Consider the following 17,523-nt stretch of genomic DNA (forward strand, 5'->3'; position numbering starts at 1 on the left):
TCTAAAATGAATAAATAAAAAATTTTAAAAAAATAAATGGTTCACCTGTACTAACACATGTGACCCTCACACCACCTGACCTCCCAGCCAGCAACAAGAGCAAACATCCCTTGGGGAGAAAGCATTCACGTTGGCACACAGACTCCAACCCAGCCTGGAGTAGGCCATTTTGAGGGACCCAGATGAGGAGGCTGTCCACTAACTAGCTGGTGACTGTCCATGTATGTCCCCTACCAGTGTCCAAGGCCTGGCCTTGGGGTCTTCTCTCCACAAAAAGGCCGTCTGCATCCCAGCTCTAGTGCTTACTGGTTGGGGACCCTGGGCAAGTCATGTGACCGTCCCCCAACTGAAAAAATGGGAACAGCAGAAGCCCCTGCTCCTAACATGCTCTGAGGATTCAGTAACTCACACAGCTCACTCATGGCAACCACGTTAACCTCATCACTACGACCGTGACCTTTGAACAGAGAGGAAAAAACAAGCCAGCACAGCTTCCCGCGTGTGTGCACCAGGAGGAACTCCGGCTGCAGCTCCACATCCGTGCCGTAGATTCAAATCAAGCTGTCACCGCATTAGGAAGCCGCAAACCAAGAAAATAATAAAATGGAAAAAAATCACCCTTTTCACCAGCGAGGACATGGAAGCCACAGCCATGTACCAGCAAAGCGTATGATCAAGTTCAGGCACAGCCCCTCCGGGAGGGAATTCACCGAGAGCCACGTCAGAAACCCGTCAGGAACCGTTTCACTCAGCAGTGATGTCACAAACGCGGAAAGATGGTCATGGTGATGGTGGTGACACCTGCCATTTTGGGGCATCTAAGATGTGCCAGTCACCAGAAACAGAGTCACATTCCCCCAGGAGGTCACTGTGGTCCCATTTCAAGGATGACAAAATCAGGGCCCAGGCAGGGTGGAGGGTGGGGGGGAGGCAGCACAGCTGAAGCCAGCTGGGAGGAGCGGAGCCAGGGTTCTGTGTGCCCCCTGGCCCGTGCCCTGAGAGAGACAGTCACATGACGAGCCCTGATCCCTCTGCACCTAGCCCAGGGACCCGCACGGACGAGGTGTGCCACCAGTGTTTGCTGAGTGCCCCCTGGCCCGTGCCCTGAGAGAGACAGTCACATGACGAGCCCTGGTCCCTCTGCACCTAGCCCAGGGACCCGCACGGATGAGGTGTGCAGCCAGTGTTTGCTGAGAGAATGAAGACACAGGAAAGCACAGCCGGGTGCTCTTGGGTCGCACACAGCTCCCCGGGGAACGAGCACCCCTCCACGCTCAGAAGGGCAATGCCTGCATCCACGGCTCCTGCACTCACTCCCCACGGAGGTGCCTGCCCCGGGGGCCCAGGGCTTGGAGGGGCCCTCGCCCAACTCGGGTGCAGCCACAGCAGCCAGAAAAGTGGCAGGTCCAGGTAGGACCATATCGCTCCTCAGCAGCGGCTCACGCAGCGGAAGCAGCCAGATTCTGCAAGGCTGCACCAATTAATTCTTCAAGAGCCTTAATGGCCTTTATAAACTCATTGCGATGTGCTTTTGAGGACAAATAATAAATCATACTCCACAGCCTCTGAGCCTCTTCTCCAGCACACACACACACGTCCACAGGGGACCTGGGCTAAGTCTGCGGAACTCCCCAGACCCTAGCAGGATCCCAGCCCACAGAGCTGTGCTGTCCTCTCACCACCCTGCTTACTGCGAGGACACTCCTCCCTCCTCTTTCAGAGGAAATTTACAAAAGAGGAAGGAAGAAACTCCTAGGGGTCAGGGGCAGCGGGTGGGAAGAGCAGAGTGCTGACCTGAATGGGCCGGCAGCTGACTGCAGGCCCGGGCGGCCAGCTGGGCAAGGGCTTTCAGATACCCGCTTTCTCAGAAACCTCTGTGATGCATGCAGTCCCATCATGCCCTTCCACGGAGGGGAGACTGAGGCTCACGGGGTGCGCTAACTTGCACAAACTCACAAAGCTGAGCTGGGATTTGAACAGAGTCCGTTTGTGAGCTGCCTTAGATTCTCCTCTCACACCACGATCCCCTGTCCCAGAGTCCAGACAGATAACATCCATGCTGTGCACACACACACACACACACAGCAGCCCAGGGGGCCCTGTCCAATCCCTTCCAGAAACACCTCTTTGTCCAGTCACCTCACTGTCTGACTGTGCAGATGTCAGCCCTGTCCATGTTTCTGAACTGAAGCTGTGTCAATATTAGTACAACTGGTTCATAGTCTGACTTCTCTGAGCAAAAAGCCTGACAACCCCAGCAGGGCTGGCGGGGCCTCTCCAGAGGCCGACATCAGAACATCTGGGTTTTACTCCAGGTTCCCCTTGTAATGCTCTGCTCAAGTCACTGACTCCCTACCTCACCATGCCTGTTTAGAAAGGGGAGTGTGGGGAGGGGCCGGGGCTGCAGCCAGGCACACGCGGGCTGTTACAGACTGAGGTTCTCCCAAGGTCTCCGCAGCACGCTGGGTCTTTTTGGGGTTTAGAGAGGGGGAGTGGCCAGCTGGAAGGGGTCTGGGTAGGGGCAAGCTGGCCAGGAGCTGGGCTCATGCTCTCTGGCCCTCCTTCAAGCTTCCTTCAGAAGCACATCACAGGCACTGGGGGGCAAATGCAACCCACTTGCTCTGAGGCTGAAGGTGGGTCCCCAGCACAGACTGCACACAGGAGGCACTCAGCAAACCAGAGCCTCGGTGCTGACAAACCTGACCACTCACACTCAGTGTTCTGTCCTGCAATACAGGGACGGTAGGACCACAAGGACAAAGATCCAAACGCAATACCAGGGTGGGACAGCTGCTTAAGGCAGTAGCACGTGTGGGATATGAATACCAGGACCCTCATTCTCAGACCGACGGATTCCAGACAGCTGGCGCTGCAGCTGCGGCTTGCTCAGCCTCCACCCCAGATGCAAGGGAGATGGATCCTTGGGAACTGCACCCCACCACCTCACACGAAGCCCGGCCCTTGGGGTGGGGAGGGGCGGCGGAGAACCTGTGACGGTTCTCAGTGCAACTGCCAGACACAGGCTGCGGAATTTTTTAACTCAAAGATCAACTGGTTGCAGGTAGGTCTCCCCCCAGGGGGCCTGACAGCAGCCAAGTGAGCTAGTCAACAAATCCCCTCATCCCAAGTCCTGCTCGAGGAGGGGCAGCTGTGCTGGCGAGCAGAGTGAGTAAATCGATATTCTCGGCACATACACACCCTCTTTTCTCCCTCTCTCGCCATAAATATGGGCCCCTGGATGCGCAGACGGCCACCCCCAGGCCCAGAAGCAGAAAAGGGCGGCCTCTGGGACACAGCCCTCCACTCCGACCACACTGGGCGTACACAAACACCCCGAGTTCCACCGGCAGTTCCCCGACAGTCACGGCAGCAGCCACACAGAACTAACCTCCCTGGGCTGCAGGCCCAGGTGCACGCCCAGGGGGCCCCGCCTGGAGCACACCCGAGCCACCTGTGCACAGACAGCACCTGAACGGGTCCCTCCGCCTCGCACACGCTCCCTGACAGCGGGACACAACCCCACACACGGGCCGGAGGTCCCGCGTCCAGAACACACGGACCCGGCACCGCCCTCTGACGAGCCCCCCCACCCCCGGCAAGAGCCCGCCGCCCGGCAGCATCGGGTCCTGTGCGCGGCGCACACACCGACCCCGAGCGCTCCCGGCCCTCCTGCCCCTCCTGCCGGCGAACCCGCACCCCCTCCCGCCCAGCACCCCGCCGCCCGCCCCGCCGGGCCTCACCCGCAGTCCAGCTCCAGCTCCAGCAGCGACTGGGTCCGCTCCGAGTTGCAGTGCAGACACCACATGGCTGCGGCCGAGGGGGGGCCGGCCACCGGGCCCAGGCCCAGCAGAGCGCCGCCGAAGCCCGCAGGGCCTGCCGGTCCCGGGGCCTGTGCCCACCCGCTGGGGACCGGACCACCGCCGAGCGGTCACCTTGGCGCCCCCCGGTGCCCGCCCGCTCCCACCGCTCCGCCCCAGGCCCGACACCAGGGCCGCCCAGGCAAAGCCCTCCTCCCCCGCCGCCCGCGGGGCGCAGCGCAAGGCCGGGCCCGAGGAATGTGCCCGGAGGGGGCGGGGCCGCGGCGGAGGGCGGGGCCGCGAGAGGGGCGGGACCCACGGGAAGGCGGGGCCTCGGGCGGAGAGGGAGGTGACGACGGGAAGGGGTGGGGCCGTGGGCGGAGACGACGGGAAGGGGCGGAGCCGCGGGAAGGGCGGGGCCACGAGCGCAGATGGCGGGGCCAGCGGAGCCGGGGGTGGCCCGCGCCGGGGCGGGTCCAGGCCGAAGCACCGTGCCCGCAGGCGAGGCCCTTCCCTGGGACGGCACCCGCTCCAGCGCCGGTGCCCGCTATCGGTCCCCGTCCTCCGTGCAAACACAGCAGCTACTACGAAAGGCCAGGCCAGTCCACTCGGCCTGCTCCGCGGAGGGCGCGGTCGCCGCCAATCCCGACCTCAGCCTCAGCGGGTAGCAGGAGCCTTTGCTGCCTCGCGCGTGTCATTCTGGGGCTCGTGGGTCCCAGCCTGCGGCAGGGACACCCTTCCGGGAACTATTTGTCGAGGATCCAATGGAAGCTACTTCGTCCTTCCCAGGCGCGCACAAGGCCCGCCTCCCTGCACGCAGACAGCTTGCTAGCAAGTTAGAGCTCCTGGCCGACATCTGTCCTCGAGACGACACGGTGATGGAGGGGGAGTTCCCAGGCTTCACCGAGGCGCCGCCCCGACCTCTCCTCTTCCAGGCAGCTCAGCTCCCGACTGTGAGCGGGCCGCTTGGCTGTTCCCACGGGCAGGTTTACTCTCACCCTCCTCGGGCTCCGTGAAGGCGCGCACAGTGCCAGCACCCACACTGTGGGCTGCCCAGACGTGTTTTGGAGATACCGGGCAGACACAGATACAATCCAAACCCCAAATGTCCTGGCCACTTTACCTGTCCTGGGCTGCCCCACCTGCCAGCCCACTTCCTGGAGCGTCAGGCAGCTGGCCATTCTATGGGAATCAGGAAATGTGGGGGCCTCGTGATAACGTCCTTTCACATCTTTCATTGGGGACGAGGAGTGAGTGCAAAGGGCCTGAAGATGAGTGTTATTCCCAGGTGGGGAAACTGGGCTGGGCGCAGGGAGGGGAGAGGGCTGAGCTTCCAGCCTGCAGTGTGGAAGAGGGAATCCCTAGAGCCAAGGAGTGCACCTGACTAGGGCACCTGGGCAAGAGGCCCCTCACTGCCATCTCTGTATTCTTCCTCTTCACTTGTCTTCTTTTCTACGTTTAAAGTAAAGACACAGGATGGGAGCAAATACTTACAAACCATACATCTGATAAGGCTCTAGTATCACTACTATAGAGAACTCTTACAACTCCATAATAAAAGGCAAATAACCCAATTTAAACATGGGCACAGGAGCCTGACCTGTGGTGGTGCAGTGGATATAGCATTAACCTGGAATGCTGATGTTGCCAGTTCAAAACCCTGGGCTTGCCCGGTCAAGGGATATATGAGAAACAACTACTCTGAGTTGATGCCTCCCATTCTGCTCCCTCCCCCTTCTCTCTCTCTGCTCTCTCCACGAAAAGATCAATAAATAAAATCTTTTAAAAAGATGAGCACACGCCTGACCTGTGGTGGCGCAGTGGATAAAGCGTCGACCTGGAAATGCTGAGGTCGCCGGTTCGAAACCCTGGGCTTGCCTCGTCAAGGCACATACGGGAGTTGATGCTTCCAGCTCCTCCCCCCTTCTCTCTCTCTGTCTCTCCTCTCTCTCTCTCCCTCTGTCTCTCCCTCTCCTCTCTAAAATGAATAATAATAATAAAAAGATGAGCACAGGAAAAGTAAATTAAAAAGTAAATGGGCACAGGATCTCAAATAGACATTTCTCCATAGAAGATATATGAATGGCCACTAACACATGAAAAGATGGTCAACATCACTAGTCATCAGGGAAATGAAGATCAAAACCACAGTGAGATGTTGCCTCACACCCACTAGGACAGCTAGAATCAGAAAGAAGGACAAGAGCACTACCTACAGCAGGGGTCCCCAAACTACAGCCTGGGCCAGGCCCTGCAGGGCCCGCATGCGGCCCCCTGAGGCCATTTATCCGGCCCCCTGCACTTCCAGAAGGAGCACTTCTTTCATTGGTGGTCAGTGAGAGGAGCATAGTTCCCATTGAAATACTGGTCAGTTTGTTGATTTAAATTTACTTGTTCTTTATTTTAAATATTGTATTTGTCCCCGTTTTGTTTTTTTACTTTAAAATAAGGTATGTGCAGTGTGCATAGGGATTTGTTCATAGTTTTTTTTATAGTCCGGCCCTCCAACAGTCTGAGAGACAGTGAACTGGCCCCCTGTGTAAAAAGTTTGGGGACCCCTGACCTACAGAGTGCTGGGATAAGACCACTGAGCACACTGTCCAAAGACCACGACCACACCCTGCATCCTGGTAGGGGTGGGGTGGGGAGGGGCGGGGGTGGAGGGAGTGGGAGGAAACAGAGTTGCTAATAGTTGGCTGGGGTGGGGGGGAACTCCACCCCGGCTTTAACTGCCCTCTAAAAATAGGCTGCTGTAAACACAGCCAAGAGAATTCCCTGGCCCAGCTGCTAGAGTGCAGACAGGCTCCAACAGCCTCAAGACCCACGTCTCTAAGAATCCCAGGCACTTCTCCCGGCCCAGGGTCTCACCACCCACCAGACACCGTTCCAGCTGGGATTTAGACGGGGATTGGGTTTCCCCATGAGCATCTGGACCACCGCAGGATGGAGTCTCTCGTGGGGCAGAGTGCCTGAAAACCAAATGCCTCTCTCTCCATGCTCCTGCCCGGATTAACCTTCCCCGCAAGTCTGCCTCTGGCTTCTGTGCAGCGAATGCCTCACGGATTAATAATTTAGCAGATTATCAGGTGGGCGAGAAAAGTTCCAGCCTGGAGAGGCAGAGAAAGCCCGTTTTTCTGCTGAAATGACTAGACTGGGAAGAATTCGTACATGTACCATCTGGGCAAATTGCTTAGCTACTCCTGCGTCTTAGTCTCCTCAGCTACAAAGTGTGGCTCATCAGCCACCTCTCCGCTGATGAGCGGAGCACTCATCAAGCATTTATTAGTGCTTATGCTGCATCTGTCTCCTGAGACCTCTATGGGGAGATACTGCTGTGACAAGTGTACCCCTACCCCCCCCCCCATTCCATGTCCTGATAGTCTGAAGGAGTCTGTAACTCTGCCCCACGAGAGGCTCCAGAGACAAAGGGACATTAGCACGGGTCCTTAAGGAGTGAACAAGAGCCCACATACAGGGTTGTAGGATGCAAGAGAATCATGGAAGTGTTCACCTCGACTGTACTGTCCTGGGTTTCAGTCCTGAGCTGCTTGTCTTGACTCATTTCACTTGCCACAACCCAACCTCATCCCCTCCCCTGGCTTCTGAAAGCCTCCCAGTTTCCACAGCCTCCCTGCTTGCCCTGGACCAGACATGTGGCACTTCCTGAAAGGTCAACCGTGGCAGTGGCAGTGCCCCTGCCCAGAGCTGTCAGAGTGAAGGCCGGCCCCTTCACGTGGCCAGCCTGTGAGGCCTGGTTCTGGCTCATCTCTCCAGCCGGGTCCTTCCCCATGCCCTTCCACACGCACCACACCCCCACAATGCTAAACTTCTTTCAGACTCCGACACTGCCCCCTGTGCCTGGCTCATGGCTAGGACTGTGGGTTTCAGCATTCAATGTCACTTCCCCCAGAAAACCCCTGACTGGCTCCTGGTCCATAACAGAAACTCCTCTTGCTCAGCGCACTCTCGTGTGCCCACGGTGGCTCCCTCGTCACACCCACAAGCTACATTGTCAGACCAGCTGGGCTGGGCCTGCGTCCTCCTCTGTAGTGTCCCCCATGCCTGCTATGAGGCTGGGGACACAGGGGTCACTGGCGGCTGAGTAAATCAAAGGTTGGCAAACTGAGGCCCGACAGCCAACTTTAGCCCACTGCCTGCTTTTTAAAAATAAAGTGTAACTGTAACAGACTCATCCCCATTCACCTACATACTGTATATGGATACTTTCACACTACAACACAGTTGAGTGGTTGCGACAGAGATGCATGGCTCACAAAGTCTAAGATGTCTATAACTAGCTTCCCACAGAAAAATGTCGTCAACCCCGAAATAAATGAAGTTCCCCCAAAGAAGGTTCACATTGGCTCCGGCACCCCATTGAGTGCCTTGCCTTTTTAGCCAGACCCCCCCGCCCCCCGCCCTGGCTCAGGCCCCAGGGACAAACCCTGGGAGAGCAGAATCCAAACATCACAGGGGAAGATGGGGATGGAAATGGCAGGGCCAGGCCAGGCGACCTTCAGACGAGATGGCCCAGAGGGGGCCGATTCACCGTTAGGAACGAATCCCACAGACCAGCTGCCCATGTGCACAAAGACAGAGGCCCAAGGATACAAGCTGTTTGTAACAGAACACAGAGGAGGGAACACACAGGGTCCCTCAAAGGGGACTGGTTAAGGAGGCTACGGTGCCCCCATCCGTGGAGCCCTACGTTTAAATGAAGGCACACGCACTCATAGCAAAAGATCTGAGGCACAACATGGATATTTGGAGTCCGGAAAAATGGGAAACGCATTCACGATAATGTGCTTCTGTGGGCTAACGTAAGCGTAGACTATTTCTTAGAGAACATCCAGGACACGGGTACCAGTGGTTGCCTCTGGGAAGGGAACGGGGGCTTCCAGAGATGCCTGGAGATGAGCCTTCGCCCTCTAGGTAACAGATCCAGCTGGGACAGTGGGGGGCAGGAGGAAGGAAGACTTTCCACGCTATGCCCTGGCAGAGTTTTAAAATTTTTAAGTAAGTGTTTATCACCATAAGAAAAAGGCCAATGAAATAAAGAAATCAATAAAAGACACAAGTAATCCAAGGAACTGGAAGTCTTCTAGCATCTTCTAAGAGACTCTGAAGCCTGCCAGAACCGGGCCACAAAGACCCCCAGTTCCAGACTACACTTAAGCCGCCTCTGGCTGTTCCTGTGTCCTTGTCTTCCGAGCAGACCGTGTCCCACCAGCGGCCATAAGAAGCAGTTACCTTTGCATTACAGCCTGGTCCAGCTCCCTCTCAGCATCTATGGGTCATTAACATGTTGCCCTTCTTAACACGGGAACAAGCATCCCTACAGCCGCTCTGGGATCACCCCTCCAGTCCAACGCCTCATGTGACAGACGGGGAAAGTGAGGCCCAGAGAGGTGAAGAGAGGAACACTGACCGTCCCCACCTGCCCACCCCCGGGCCACAGTGCCCCTCGGCTGGGATGGTGCAGCAGGAACACGGACAGTCCAGCGAACATGTAAAAGTTGGATGCCGTAAAAAAAAAAAAATTAAAACAGAGACAGCTGCACAGCTGCCTCTCTCTAGAGAGGCGTCGCAGGGAAGCCAGTCAGTCCCCAGAAGAGAAATTATCCGTTCAAATAAAGCTGTTCTTATGAAGCGCCAAGCTCCTTTTCCAACTCCAGTCATTTTAACAGAAGCCACTTGCACACCATGGACTTTCACTGAACAAAGTGAACTAAATGGCATTGGTATAACTTTAGGAGGTTGAGCGCTGTTTACTCAGAATGAGACAACATGGTCAGTCCTCTGCTCAGGCACCGCCAGACTGTCACCCAGCCCCAGACCCGCTCCAGCCTCACCCCCGGCTCCCATCCCCACGAGGTCGCTCCTCCCGGAATGCACCAGGCACCGCCAGACTGTCACCCAGCCCCAGACCCGCTCCAGCCTCACCCCCGGCTCCCATCCCCACGAGGTCGCTCCTCCCAGAATGCACCAGGCACCGCCAGACTGTCACCCAGCCCCAGACCCGCTCCAGCCTCACCCCCGGCTCCCATCCCCACGAGGTCGCTCCTCCCAGAATGCACCAGGCACCGCCAGACTGTCACCCAGCCCCAGACCCGCTCCAGCCTCACCCCCGGCTCCCATCCCCACGAGGTCGCTCCTCCCAGAATGCACCAGGCACCGCCAGACTGTCACCCAGCCCCAGACCCGCTCCAGCCTCACCCCCGGCTCCCATCCCCACGAGGTCGCTCCTCCCAGAATGCACCAGGCACCGCCAGACTGTCACCCAGCCCCAGACCCGCTCCAGCCTCACCCCCGGCTCCCATCCCCACGAGGTCGCTCCTCCCAGAATGCACCAGGCACTTTCCTGTCCCAGTGCCTTTGCTTATGCTATTCCCAGTTCCTGAGTTGCTCACTTTGTCTGCTTGGCCCAAACATCACCTTCTCTTCAGCTGCATCCCCTACTGTCCCTACCTACCCCCCAGGCAGCATGGGAGCCCCTCCCTCGGACTGCTGCACCCCAGAGGCAGGAATCACGGCTCTCCACCCATTCTCCACACACCCGCGTGGGGCTCTGGCTCTGACACTGCTTCACCACACCTGGCCCGGTTCCAGACACCTGTCACTGCACCTGGATCAACCAAAATCTGGGCCATGACAGTGAGATTATAGTGACCTTAAGATTAGTGCATCTGAGAGCTTCAGAGCTGGCAGGAGTCACCGTTACCCAGCGCGGCCGTCCCACTATTCTGATGAGGAACCCGAGAGTAGGAAAGTGGGGAGCCCTCCCCCACGTCACGCTGGGGCGCAGCCAAGAACTGGTCACCTGACTTCCTTCCCACAGTTCCTTCCCCACGGCTCTGACCAAGGAAGCCACGGAGCCAGCGCACCATCATGGTTTGAGGAGTAAGAAGGCTGTTTTCCTGTGGTCTTTAAAGGAACAATAAAAATTAGAGGGAGTTGTCATTATGCCAACAGCTGACACAGATTAATGCCACCTGTGAGAGCATGGGAACGACCCTCAAGAGAAAGGTTGCAATAGAATACAGTTAGGACACAGGGTCTGATGCCAGGAGAGACAACACCCCACCCTGGTCCAGGTACCGGTGGCTCTGTGGGAGCTCTGGAACACCCGGCGTGTGACTGACCATGTGAACCTAGGAGCCAGGAATGGCCACTTCCTCCAAGAAAAACCTCCTAGACCAAATCCCCAGCGCACTCCACACTTCCAGGAACCCACTGCCCACTGCAACCCCTGCCACATAGAAGGTAACAGTTTGTTGTACAAGTGGAGGAAGATGGTGGTGGCCACAGGTCCGAATGTGCTCACCGCAACCCTTCCTGTGGGTCCACCCCAACCCTCTGCTCCCTCTGCTGGACCCAGCTGGGTGAGCTGGACTGCTGGTCTAGGAGTCCAGGGGGCGGGGCCTGCAGAGAACAGGCCTGGCTTTAGAAGGCTGGCTACATGAGCTGTGACTCTGTTAACGTGAAGGGGAGATGGTCGTTCACAGGTCCTGCGGGTTCCAGGGAGTGACGCAGAAGCAAAGGGCTGAGCTGCTGCTTCACTACGAAGGGCCCCTCCCTGACCCTGCCCTCCCTGCCACTCTGTCCATCACACTTCCCATCAGGGTGCCCTGCCAGCCCCAAGACTCAATCAAAGCCTCTCATACTCAACCCAGCTTTCCCTGATGGGCGGGCGGCACAGGGAGTCACCGCCGGGCCCGGGGAGGGAGGGGCAGAAACGTGGTGCTTGCACCAAGTGGGTTCAGCTCTCCCTCTGGAAACCGGCTCCCAGCAGCGCCAGGCCTGCCCCTCTGTGCCCATCCTCTCTGCCTCCCATGCAGCCCAGGCCACCCCAGTTCTCTGCCCCAAACGGAAGAGGCAGCCCTGTGCCTAGCAGTCCTGGACAGGTATCTTCCCTCCCCGGGTGACCACAGGCTAGTGACCCAGCTTCCTGGGGTCTCCACACCTGCACCCACAACAGGGGCACAGGCCCTCCTTGCTGCAGTGGTGTGAGGCTTGGCAGTGACACGCATAACTGCCGAGCCAGGGCTGGGCACTCAGCAGGCACTCAGAGCCTGGCAGCCCCTGTCCTGCCCCATGGTGACCCCTGAACCTCACATCAGAGCAAACGCACAAGAAAGCCAATGTGTGTGGAGTGAAGAGGACCCTCTCTTCTTTCCCAGCCAGGTGCTGCCTGGAAGTGGGCCGCTCCGCCAGGATGGTATCCAATCCCAGCTCCCCATACCTGGGTGTGGATGTCCATCTTAGCGAAATGCACTTGCCTTTCTTTCTTTCTCTCTTTCTCTTTCTCTTTCTCTCTCTCTCTCTTTTTCTTTTTTTGTTTTGTGACAGAGTCAGAGAGAGGGACAGATAGGGACAGACAGGAAGGGAGGGAGGGAGATGAGAAGCATCAATTCTTCGTTGCAGCACTTTAGTTGTTCATTGATTGCTTTCTCATATGTGCCTGCGGGGGGGGGGGAGGTCTACAGCAGACCGAGTGACCCCTTGCTCAAGCCAACGACCTTGGGCTCAAGCTGGCGGAGACCTTGGGCTTTGAACCTACTTCCTCCGCGTCCCAGTCCGATGCTCTACCCACTGCACCACCGCCTGGTCAGGCTGCACCTGTCTTTCCGAGCCCCTCTCACCTCTCCTCTGCCGTTACCCCAGGGGCTGTCACCTCTCTCACAGCCATGGTCATCTCACAGCACACACTCTGCACTGGGCACTTTACAGAACTGACTGGGTGTAATCCTCCAAACCCTCCTGTTTACCGATAAATTGAGGCTCAGGGTTTAGTAACATACCCGAGAGAGGTCACACAGGGACTGGTGCCCAGGCCCATTCAGCCTGCAAACCATGAATGTGCTGTGCCATCAAGCTGGCCTCGTCCCTTCTCCACCCACACGAGGGACCCACTGGATGCAAGTTCTGCGCTCAATGATTTGCATGCCCACCTCACATAAGCCTTACGATGACCTTCCAAGGTCAGTACCATCACTATTACCCTCATCCTATTGTCCAGAGAAAGAAGAGGGTTTCAGCATGCACTCTGACCCCTACTGCCCACACTCAGTAAGCTCCCAGCACCCCGGTCACAAATCCCAATTCCTTTTCCGGGGAACACCCCCCCCCCCCGGGATGGAGCACAGCCAGGGAGAAGCGGGAGGAAGAACTGTGGCTCTGCTAGCTCTGCTGAGGCTCCTGAGGCCCCGGTGGTTCAAATCCAGGGGCAGTCTGGCCTCTGCCCACTCCTCCCCTGACGCCTGCACCTGCTTCACCTCCCTCCCTCTCCCTCAGCAAACCAGGCCCAGAGCTGAGCCCACCTGGCAGAGGCCCTTGCTGGGAACCGCTTGGGAGCCTGGGACCAGGAAGGAATGAAGTTCTGGGGTTCCACCCCCAGGCTACAGTCCGGGAGGGGTAGAGACCCCACACTTTGGAGCCCTGAGACACACTGCACACGTGTTCCACCGCACGGATCCCCCTCCCCCGTCACTTCCTCCAAGGGACCTCCCCGGACCCCCCAGGGAAGGCACACCCCCATTCCCTTAATCTCATTTTATCCCTTTAAAGCCCACTGCACAGCCTATGTTTTTATCTCATTGAATTACTTATTGATTCGTGTACTGTCTGTCTCGTCCACCAGGACAGAGCTCTGTGAAGGAGGGGACTTTGTCCACCACTCAGCCCAGCATCCGGACGGTGCTGGTCCACAGCAGGGGCTCAGTCACATCAGGTGAGTGAACGGATCGTGGTGAACCAGGCTCCTTCTGGCTTGGGGACAGCCACAGGCGGGGCAAGGCCCTCTTCCAGATCCCCGTCTTACTCAGTCTGAGCCAACACCTCTCTTTGCATACCACAGACCCTGGAAGGGCAGGCAAGACTGTTGTTTTTCAAAAACACCAGTTCTGCCTGACCTGTGGTGGCGCAGTGGATATAGCATTAACCTGGAAACACTGAGGTTGCCGGTTCAAAACCCTGGGCTTGCCTGGTCAAGGCGCATATGGGAGTTGATGCTTCCTGCTCCTCCCCCCTTCTCTCTCTCTCTCTCTCTCCTCTCTATAATGAATAAATAAAATCTAAAAAAAAAATTAAAAAAAAAAACAAAAAAAACAAAACACCAGTTCTTAGCTCCACTAGGCCTGGTACTTAAAGGAGCCTGTCAGCTAAAGATTCTATTAAAAAAAACAACAACGAGGCATCCGGCGGCAAAGCGAATAACCATCTTGACATATCTGGGTTTCTTTCCCAGTAGCTTTGCTTAAACTGGAGCCTGTGTGCATTAAAGGGAGTGAGGAAATTGAGGAACCCTATAAATACATGGAGAGAGCTGCAAGGGCTTGCCTGCTGCAGAAGGTCCCGTTTGGCTGCCAGCAATTCAGGTGCCTGGGAGGCCAGGTCAGCGTCCTCAGGAACTCTGAGGGAAGGAGCTTGCTGACCGTGAAGTGGTGCCTTCACACCACAGACCAGCTACCCGGGGGTGCCCAGCCAAGGCCCCAGCGGCCTCCGCTGTAATGAATAGTTGCGTTCATTTATGACAAATGGATACCACTAAGTGCTCGTATAATCACGGCTTCTCTTAAGTGGGTTAAACGTCCTCCGCGCAACCCTCTCTATGTGATTGTTTGAAAGAACCCTTCTCTCATCCCAGTGGGAGGGGAGGCTTCAGCAGCTTGACCCAACTCCACCGATTCAGAACTAATGCTGGAAGCAGGTGCGTGTGCCTTATGACTTAAATAAACCTACAACTGAGAACGTGTGTGCTGCTATACGTGTTCAACAGCTCCTGCCTCGTTTATCACCCCCCCCCCCCCGCACCCGTCAGGCCTGGACTGGGTGTCTCAGAGAACACAGAGAGAAGTCAGACACGGGCGACTCAGAGGCAACGGTGCCAGCCCGGTTGCCAAACGAGTTCGCATAACCCTAACAGCAGTTCTGCATGGCAGGTCTGCCTCCCAATTTATCATGGAGGCCCTGAAACCCAGAGAGGGTAAGCAATTTGCCCAAAGACACACAGCCCATTAATGATACAACCAGGGTTAGAACCCAGGTACACTGGGCAAAGGCTTTGGGAGCTTGGAAAAATATAATTCTAGATCTGCAACTATTATATATAGAGTGTGAAGAGTGAGTCCAGGCAATGAAGTTGGGCTTCGTCCCAAGGGGGGGGGTTGTCTGTGGGAGAGGCACCTGGCAGAAGGGGCCAGGTGAGTTCCCCCGGGGACCCCAGAGCATGGCGTACCGAGTCCTGAGCTGTTCTTCCCGTCGGGGGCACTTCGTGTTGCTGCAAAGGGGAAAACCAGTCTCACTGAGCATGAACTGAAATTTCCTATATAAATAATCACCAAACCCAAAACACATGTAAAATACTGCTTGCATTCCATTATCAGCAGAAGGCCACGCTTGAGGGAGGGCCTGCGGGTTTAACCCAGAGAGTGGAGGCCCCACACCACAGCGGCAGCAGGCGGCAGGAGGCAGGGGTGCTTCGTCAGGAATGAGGTGCACGGCGCGTGGCTAAGTGAAGAACGTAAGGTGAAGAGGCCGTACCCGAGTGGAAGAACAGGGGAGAGAGTGCACGCACATGCACGCCACACATGCATGGTAATACATGTACACGTCTCTGCACAGTAGTTCCCTCTGGGGGAACGGGGCAGGGCGGGGAGGGAGGCTCCCTGCTCATGGTGCGCCCTTCTGTATCGTTAGCTATTGGACCATGTGCTGACATCACTTCCTATAAAGTAAGGGAATATAACTAAGCCTGTTTTGAGTGACAGAGAGGTATCCAAGCCACGTTAGCAACACTGCTACTTTGGTCTGGGTGTTGTGGGAAGGGCTGAGAGCGCTCCCAGGTCCCCGGTGCTGTGCCCCACGTCACTGAGTGCTGTGTGGATGCTCACCGGGACTCCGCTCAACCCCACTCATGGCCTGGGTCCCATACTTCCAGAAACCCTTCTGGGTGGGTGACCGGGGTCTGAGAACACACTTTCTACAGCAAGTAAAAACACCCACAGCTTCACTGTCACCTAAGACTGGGGCGGGCTGCCCTGGTACAGCGCCAGAGGTCAAGGGGTGGAAGGGTGGGGAAGGGTGCAGGTCACACCCTGCCCCTCCTCTGGGAAACGAGGCTGTGCATCTCCTGCCCTGGGAAAATGGGGGGAAAACAGGGGGAAAACGGGTCCCAGGGAGCCCCTCCTGCACACGGGCGGTGTTTGAGGCCATCATGGACTCAGTTATCTACTCTCTAAGGAATCGTGACACAGACAGGCTGAATGGCGTACCTCCTGGCCACTCAGCTGGTCCTGACAGAGCTGGGGTTCCCACTCGTGGAGCCCCCCGCTCCCCCGTGAACAGTGTAGGAGTCTCTGTACTGTGTGGGCCTTGGGCTGGTGAGATAACCTGACCCCACGACATACATGTAAACTCAAGACCCAGGCTGCGCCCCGGGTCCCTGGATGGAACCCACAGAAACAGCCGGACACAGCTAGCTTTGGTCTCTCCCACAATCTGTGTAAATGACCGTTACTCGTGTGTTCACAGCTTGGGAACCCCTGGCGTGTCAGAAACACAATTGGTAATTACAAAGCACACAATGATGTGTTCAGCGTGTCAGCTCTGTCCGCCGGAATGTCACCCTGGTTCAAGGTAACCGGATGTGACCCCACCCCCCAGCGTGGGGACTGACCCCCAGGAGTGGGCGTGCTGGACTGGGCCCTCCTTGTTTCCCTTCTAGGATCCCCTGCCTCTCCCCGAAGTGGGGCTCGTCCCTGCCTGGGAGGCATTCCTAGTGGATCCTGCCTCCTGGCCTAGGGGGGCCCTGTTCTAGGCTTGCTCCCCATCTCCCCCAGTCTGGGGACAACGCTGCCTCTCTAGTCACTTCCTCCTGCTGCTCACTGCTCTTCTGCTCCCTGGCCTCCCTCAGTCCCGTGGCCGGAACGGTTAGCTGCTAACCGTCCAGCATTGGCCATGAGTGCCACTTCCAGGGCACCGGTCTGGTGCCAGGGGCTCTGTGAGGCTCACACAGGGTGCCTGCCACGCTCCCAACTCCAGAGATGGCATGCCCACATCTTACAGGAGGGATGGGGTTCAGAAGAGCCAGACCACTTGCTGAGATGCAAGGCTGCAGCACCACAATGCAGGGAGCTGGACTCTGACACCAACAGCTGGCTCAAGCCGGGGCCCAGCCGTGGCAGGGCAGGCACTTCTCCATTCACACACGCTGGCGTCTCTGCGCGCCAGCTCTGGTGCCCGGGGCAGGGGCCACCGTGGGGTGAGAGAAGGGGCTGCCGAGCAGTGCTGGCCCCTGAGTGCCTGCCCTGGTGAGGCTCCTGTGTGTCAGGCACTCACTGTATGCATAACTCGCTGACCCCCTGCCGGTCCTGGGAGCTGAGGCTTCACTAGCTGCAGCTCAGTGACCTGAGGCTGCAGAGGGAGAGCTGGGCCCAAGCTCCCCTGCGAAGTCTGGTTTCACTCAGCTGTCCCCAGGCCCACGGCTCAGGCCACAGCTGATGGAAGGGCACTTGGCGGGGACGAAATGCGTGGTGATGGGCAACTGCCGGCTGGAGACCCCGGACCAGCAGTCCGGGCGCCGGCTCCGGTGCGGGTGGAGAATGCGGGGAGACTTAGCACCGCCTGGGCCTCAGCGGAGCTGTCCCCGAACCCCAGCTCTCCATGGGCTGGTCCCCCGTGGTCCGGCCCACCTGCCGCCAGTGGGGTGTTGGCGCCACCTGCAGCC

At 57.5% G+C, this 17,523-nt stretch overlaps 1 protein-coding gene across 9 annotated transcripts in view; it reads right to left on the reverse strand.

The window, feature by feature from the left end:
• IQSEC1 (IQ motif and Sec7 domain ArfGEF 1) overlaps positions 1 to 17,523 on the reverse strand; it is a 205,598-nt gene that overhangs the window by 59,311 nt on the left and 128,764 nt on the right. The window contains exon 1 of one of the 9 annotated variants that reach the window (XM_066241770.1): positions 3,741 to 4,035. The exons of 7 other annotated variants lie outside the window; for them this stretch is intronic. In XM_066241770.1, the coding sequence (XP_066097867.1) occupies positions 3,741 to 3,805 (65 nt within the window). In that variant the 5' untranslated portion in view covers positions 3,806 to 4,035. Of the gene's footprint in view, positions 1 to 3,740; positions 4,036 to 17,523 lie in introns of those variants that run through there. One more of the 9 variants, XM_066241774.1, reaches the window with a different exon arrangement.

The sequence above is a fragment of the Saccopteryx bilineata genome, chromosome 8 (genome assembly GCF_036850765.1).
Source record: "Saccopteryx bilineata isolate mSacBil1 chromosome 8, mSacBil1_pri_phased_curated, whole genome shotgun sequence".
NCBI classification, from domain to species: domain Eukaryota; kingdom Metazoa; phylum Chordata; class Mammalia; order Chiroptera; family Emballonuridae; genus Saccopteryx; species Saccopteryx bilineata.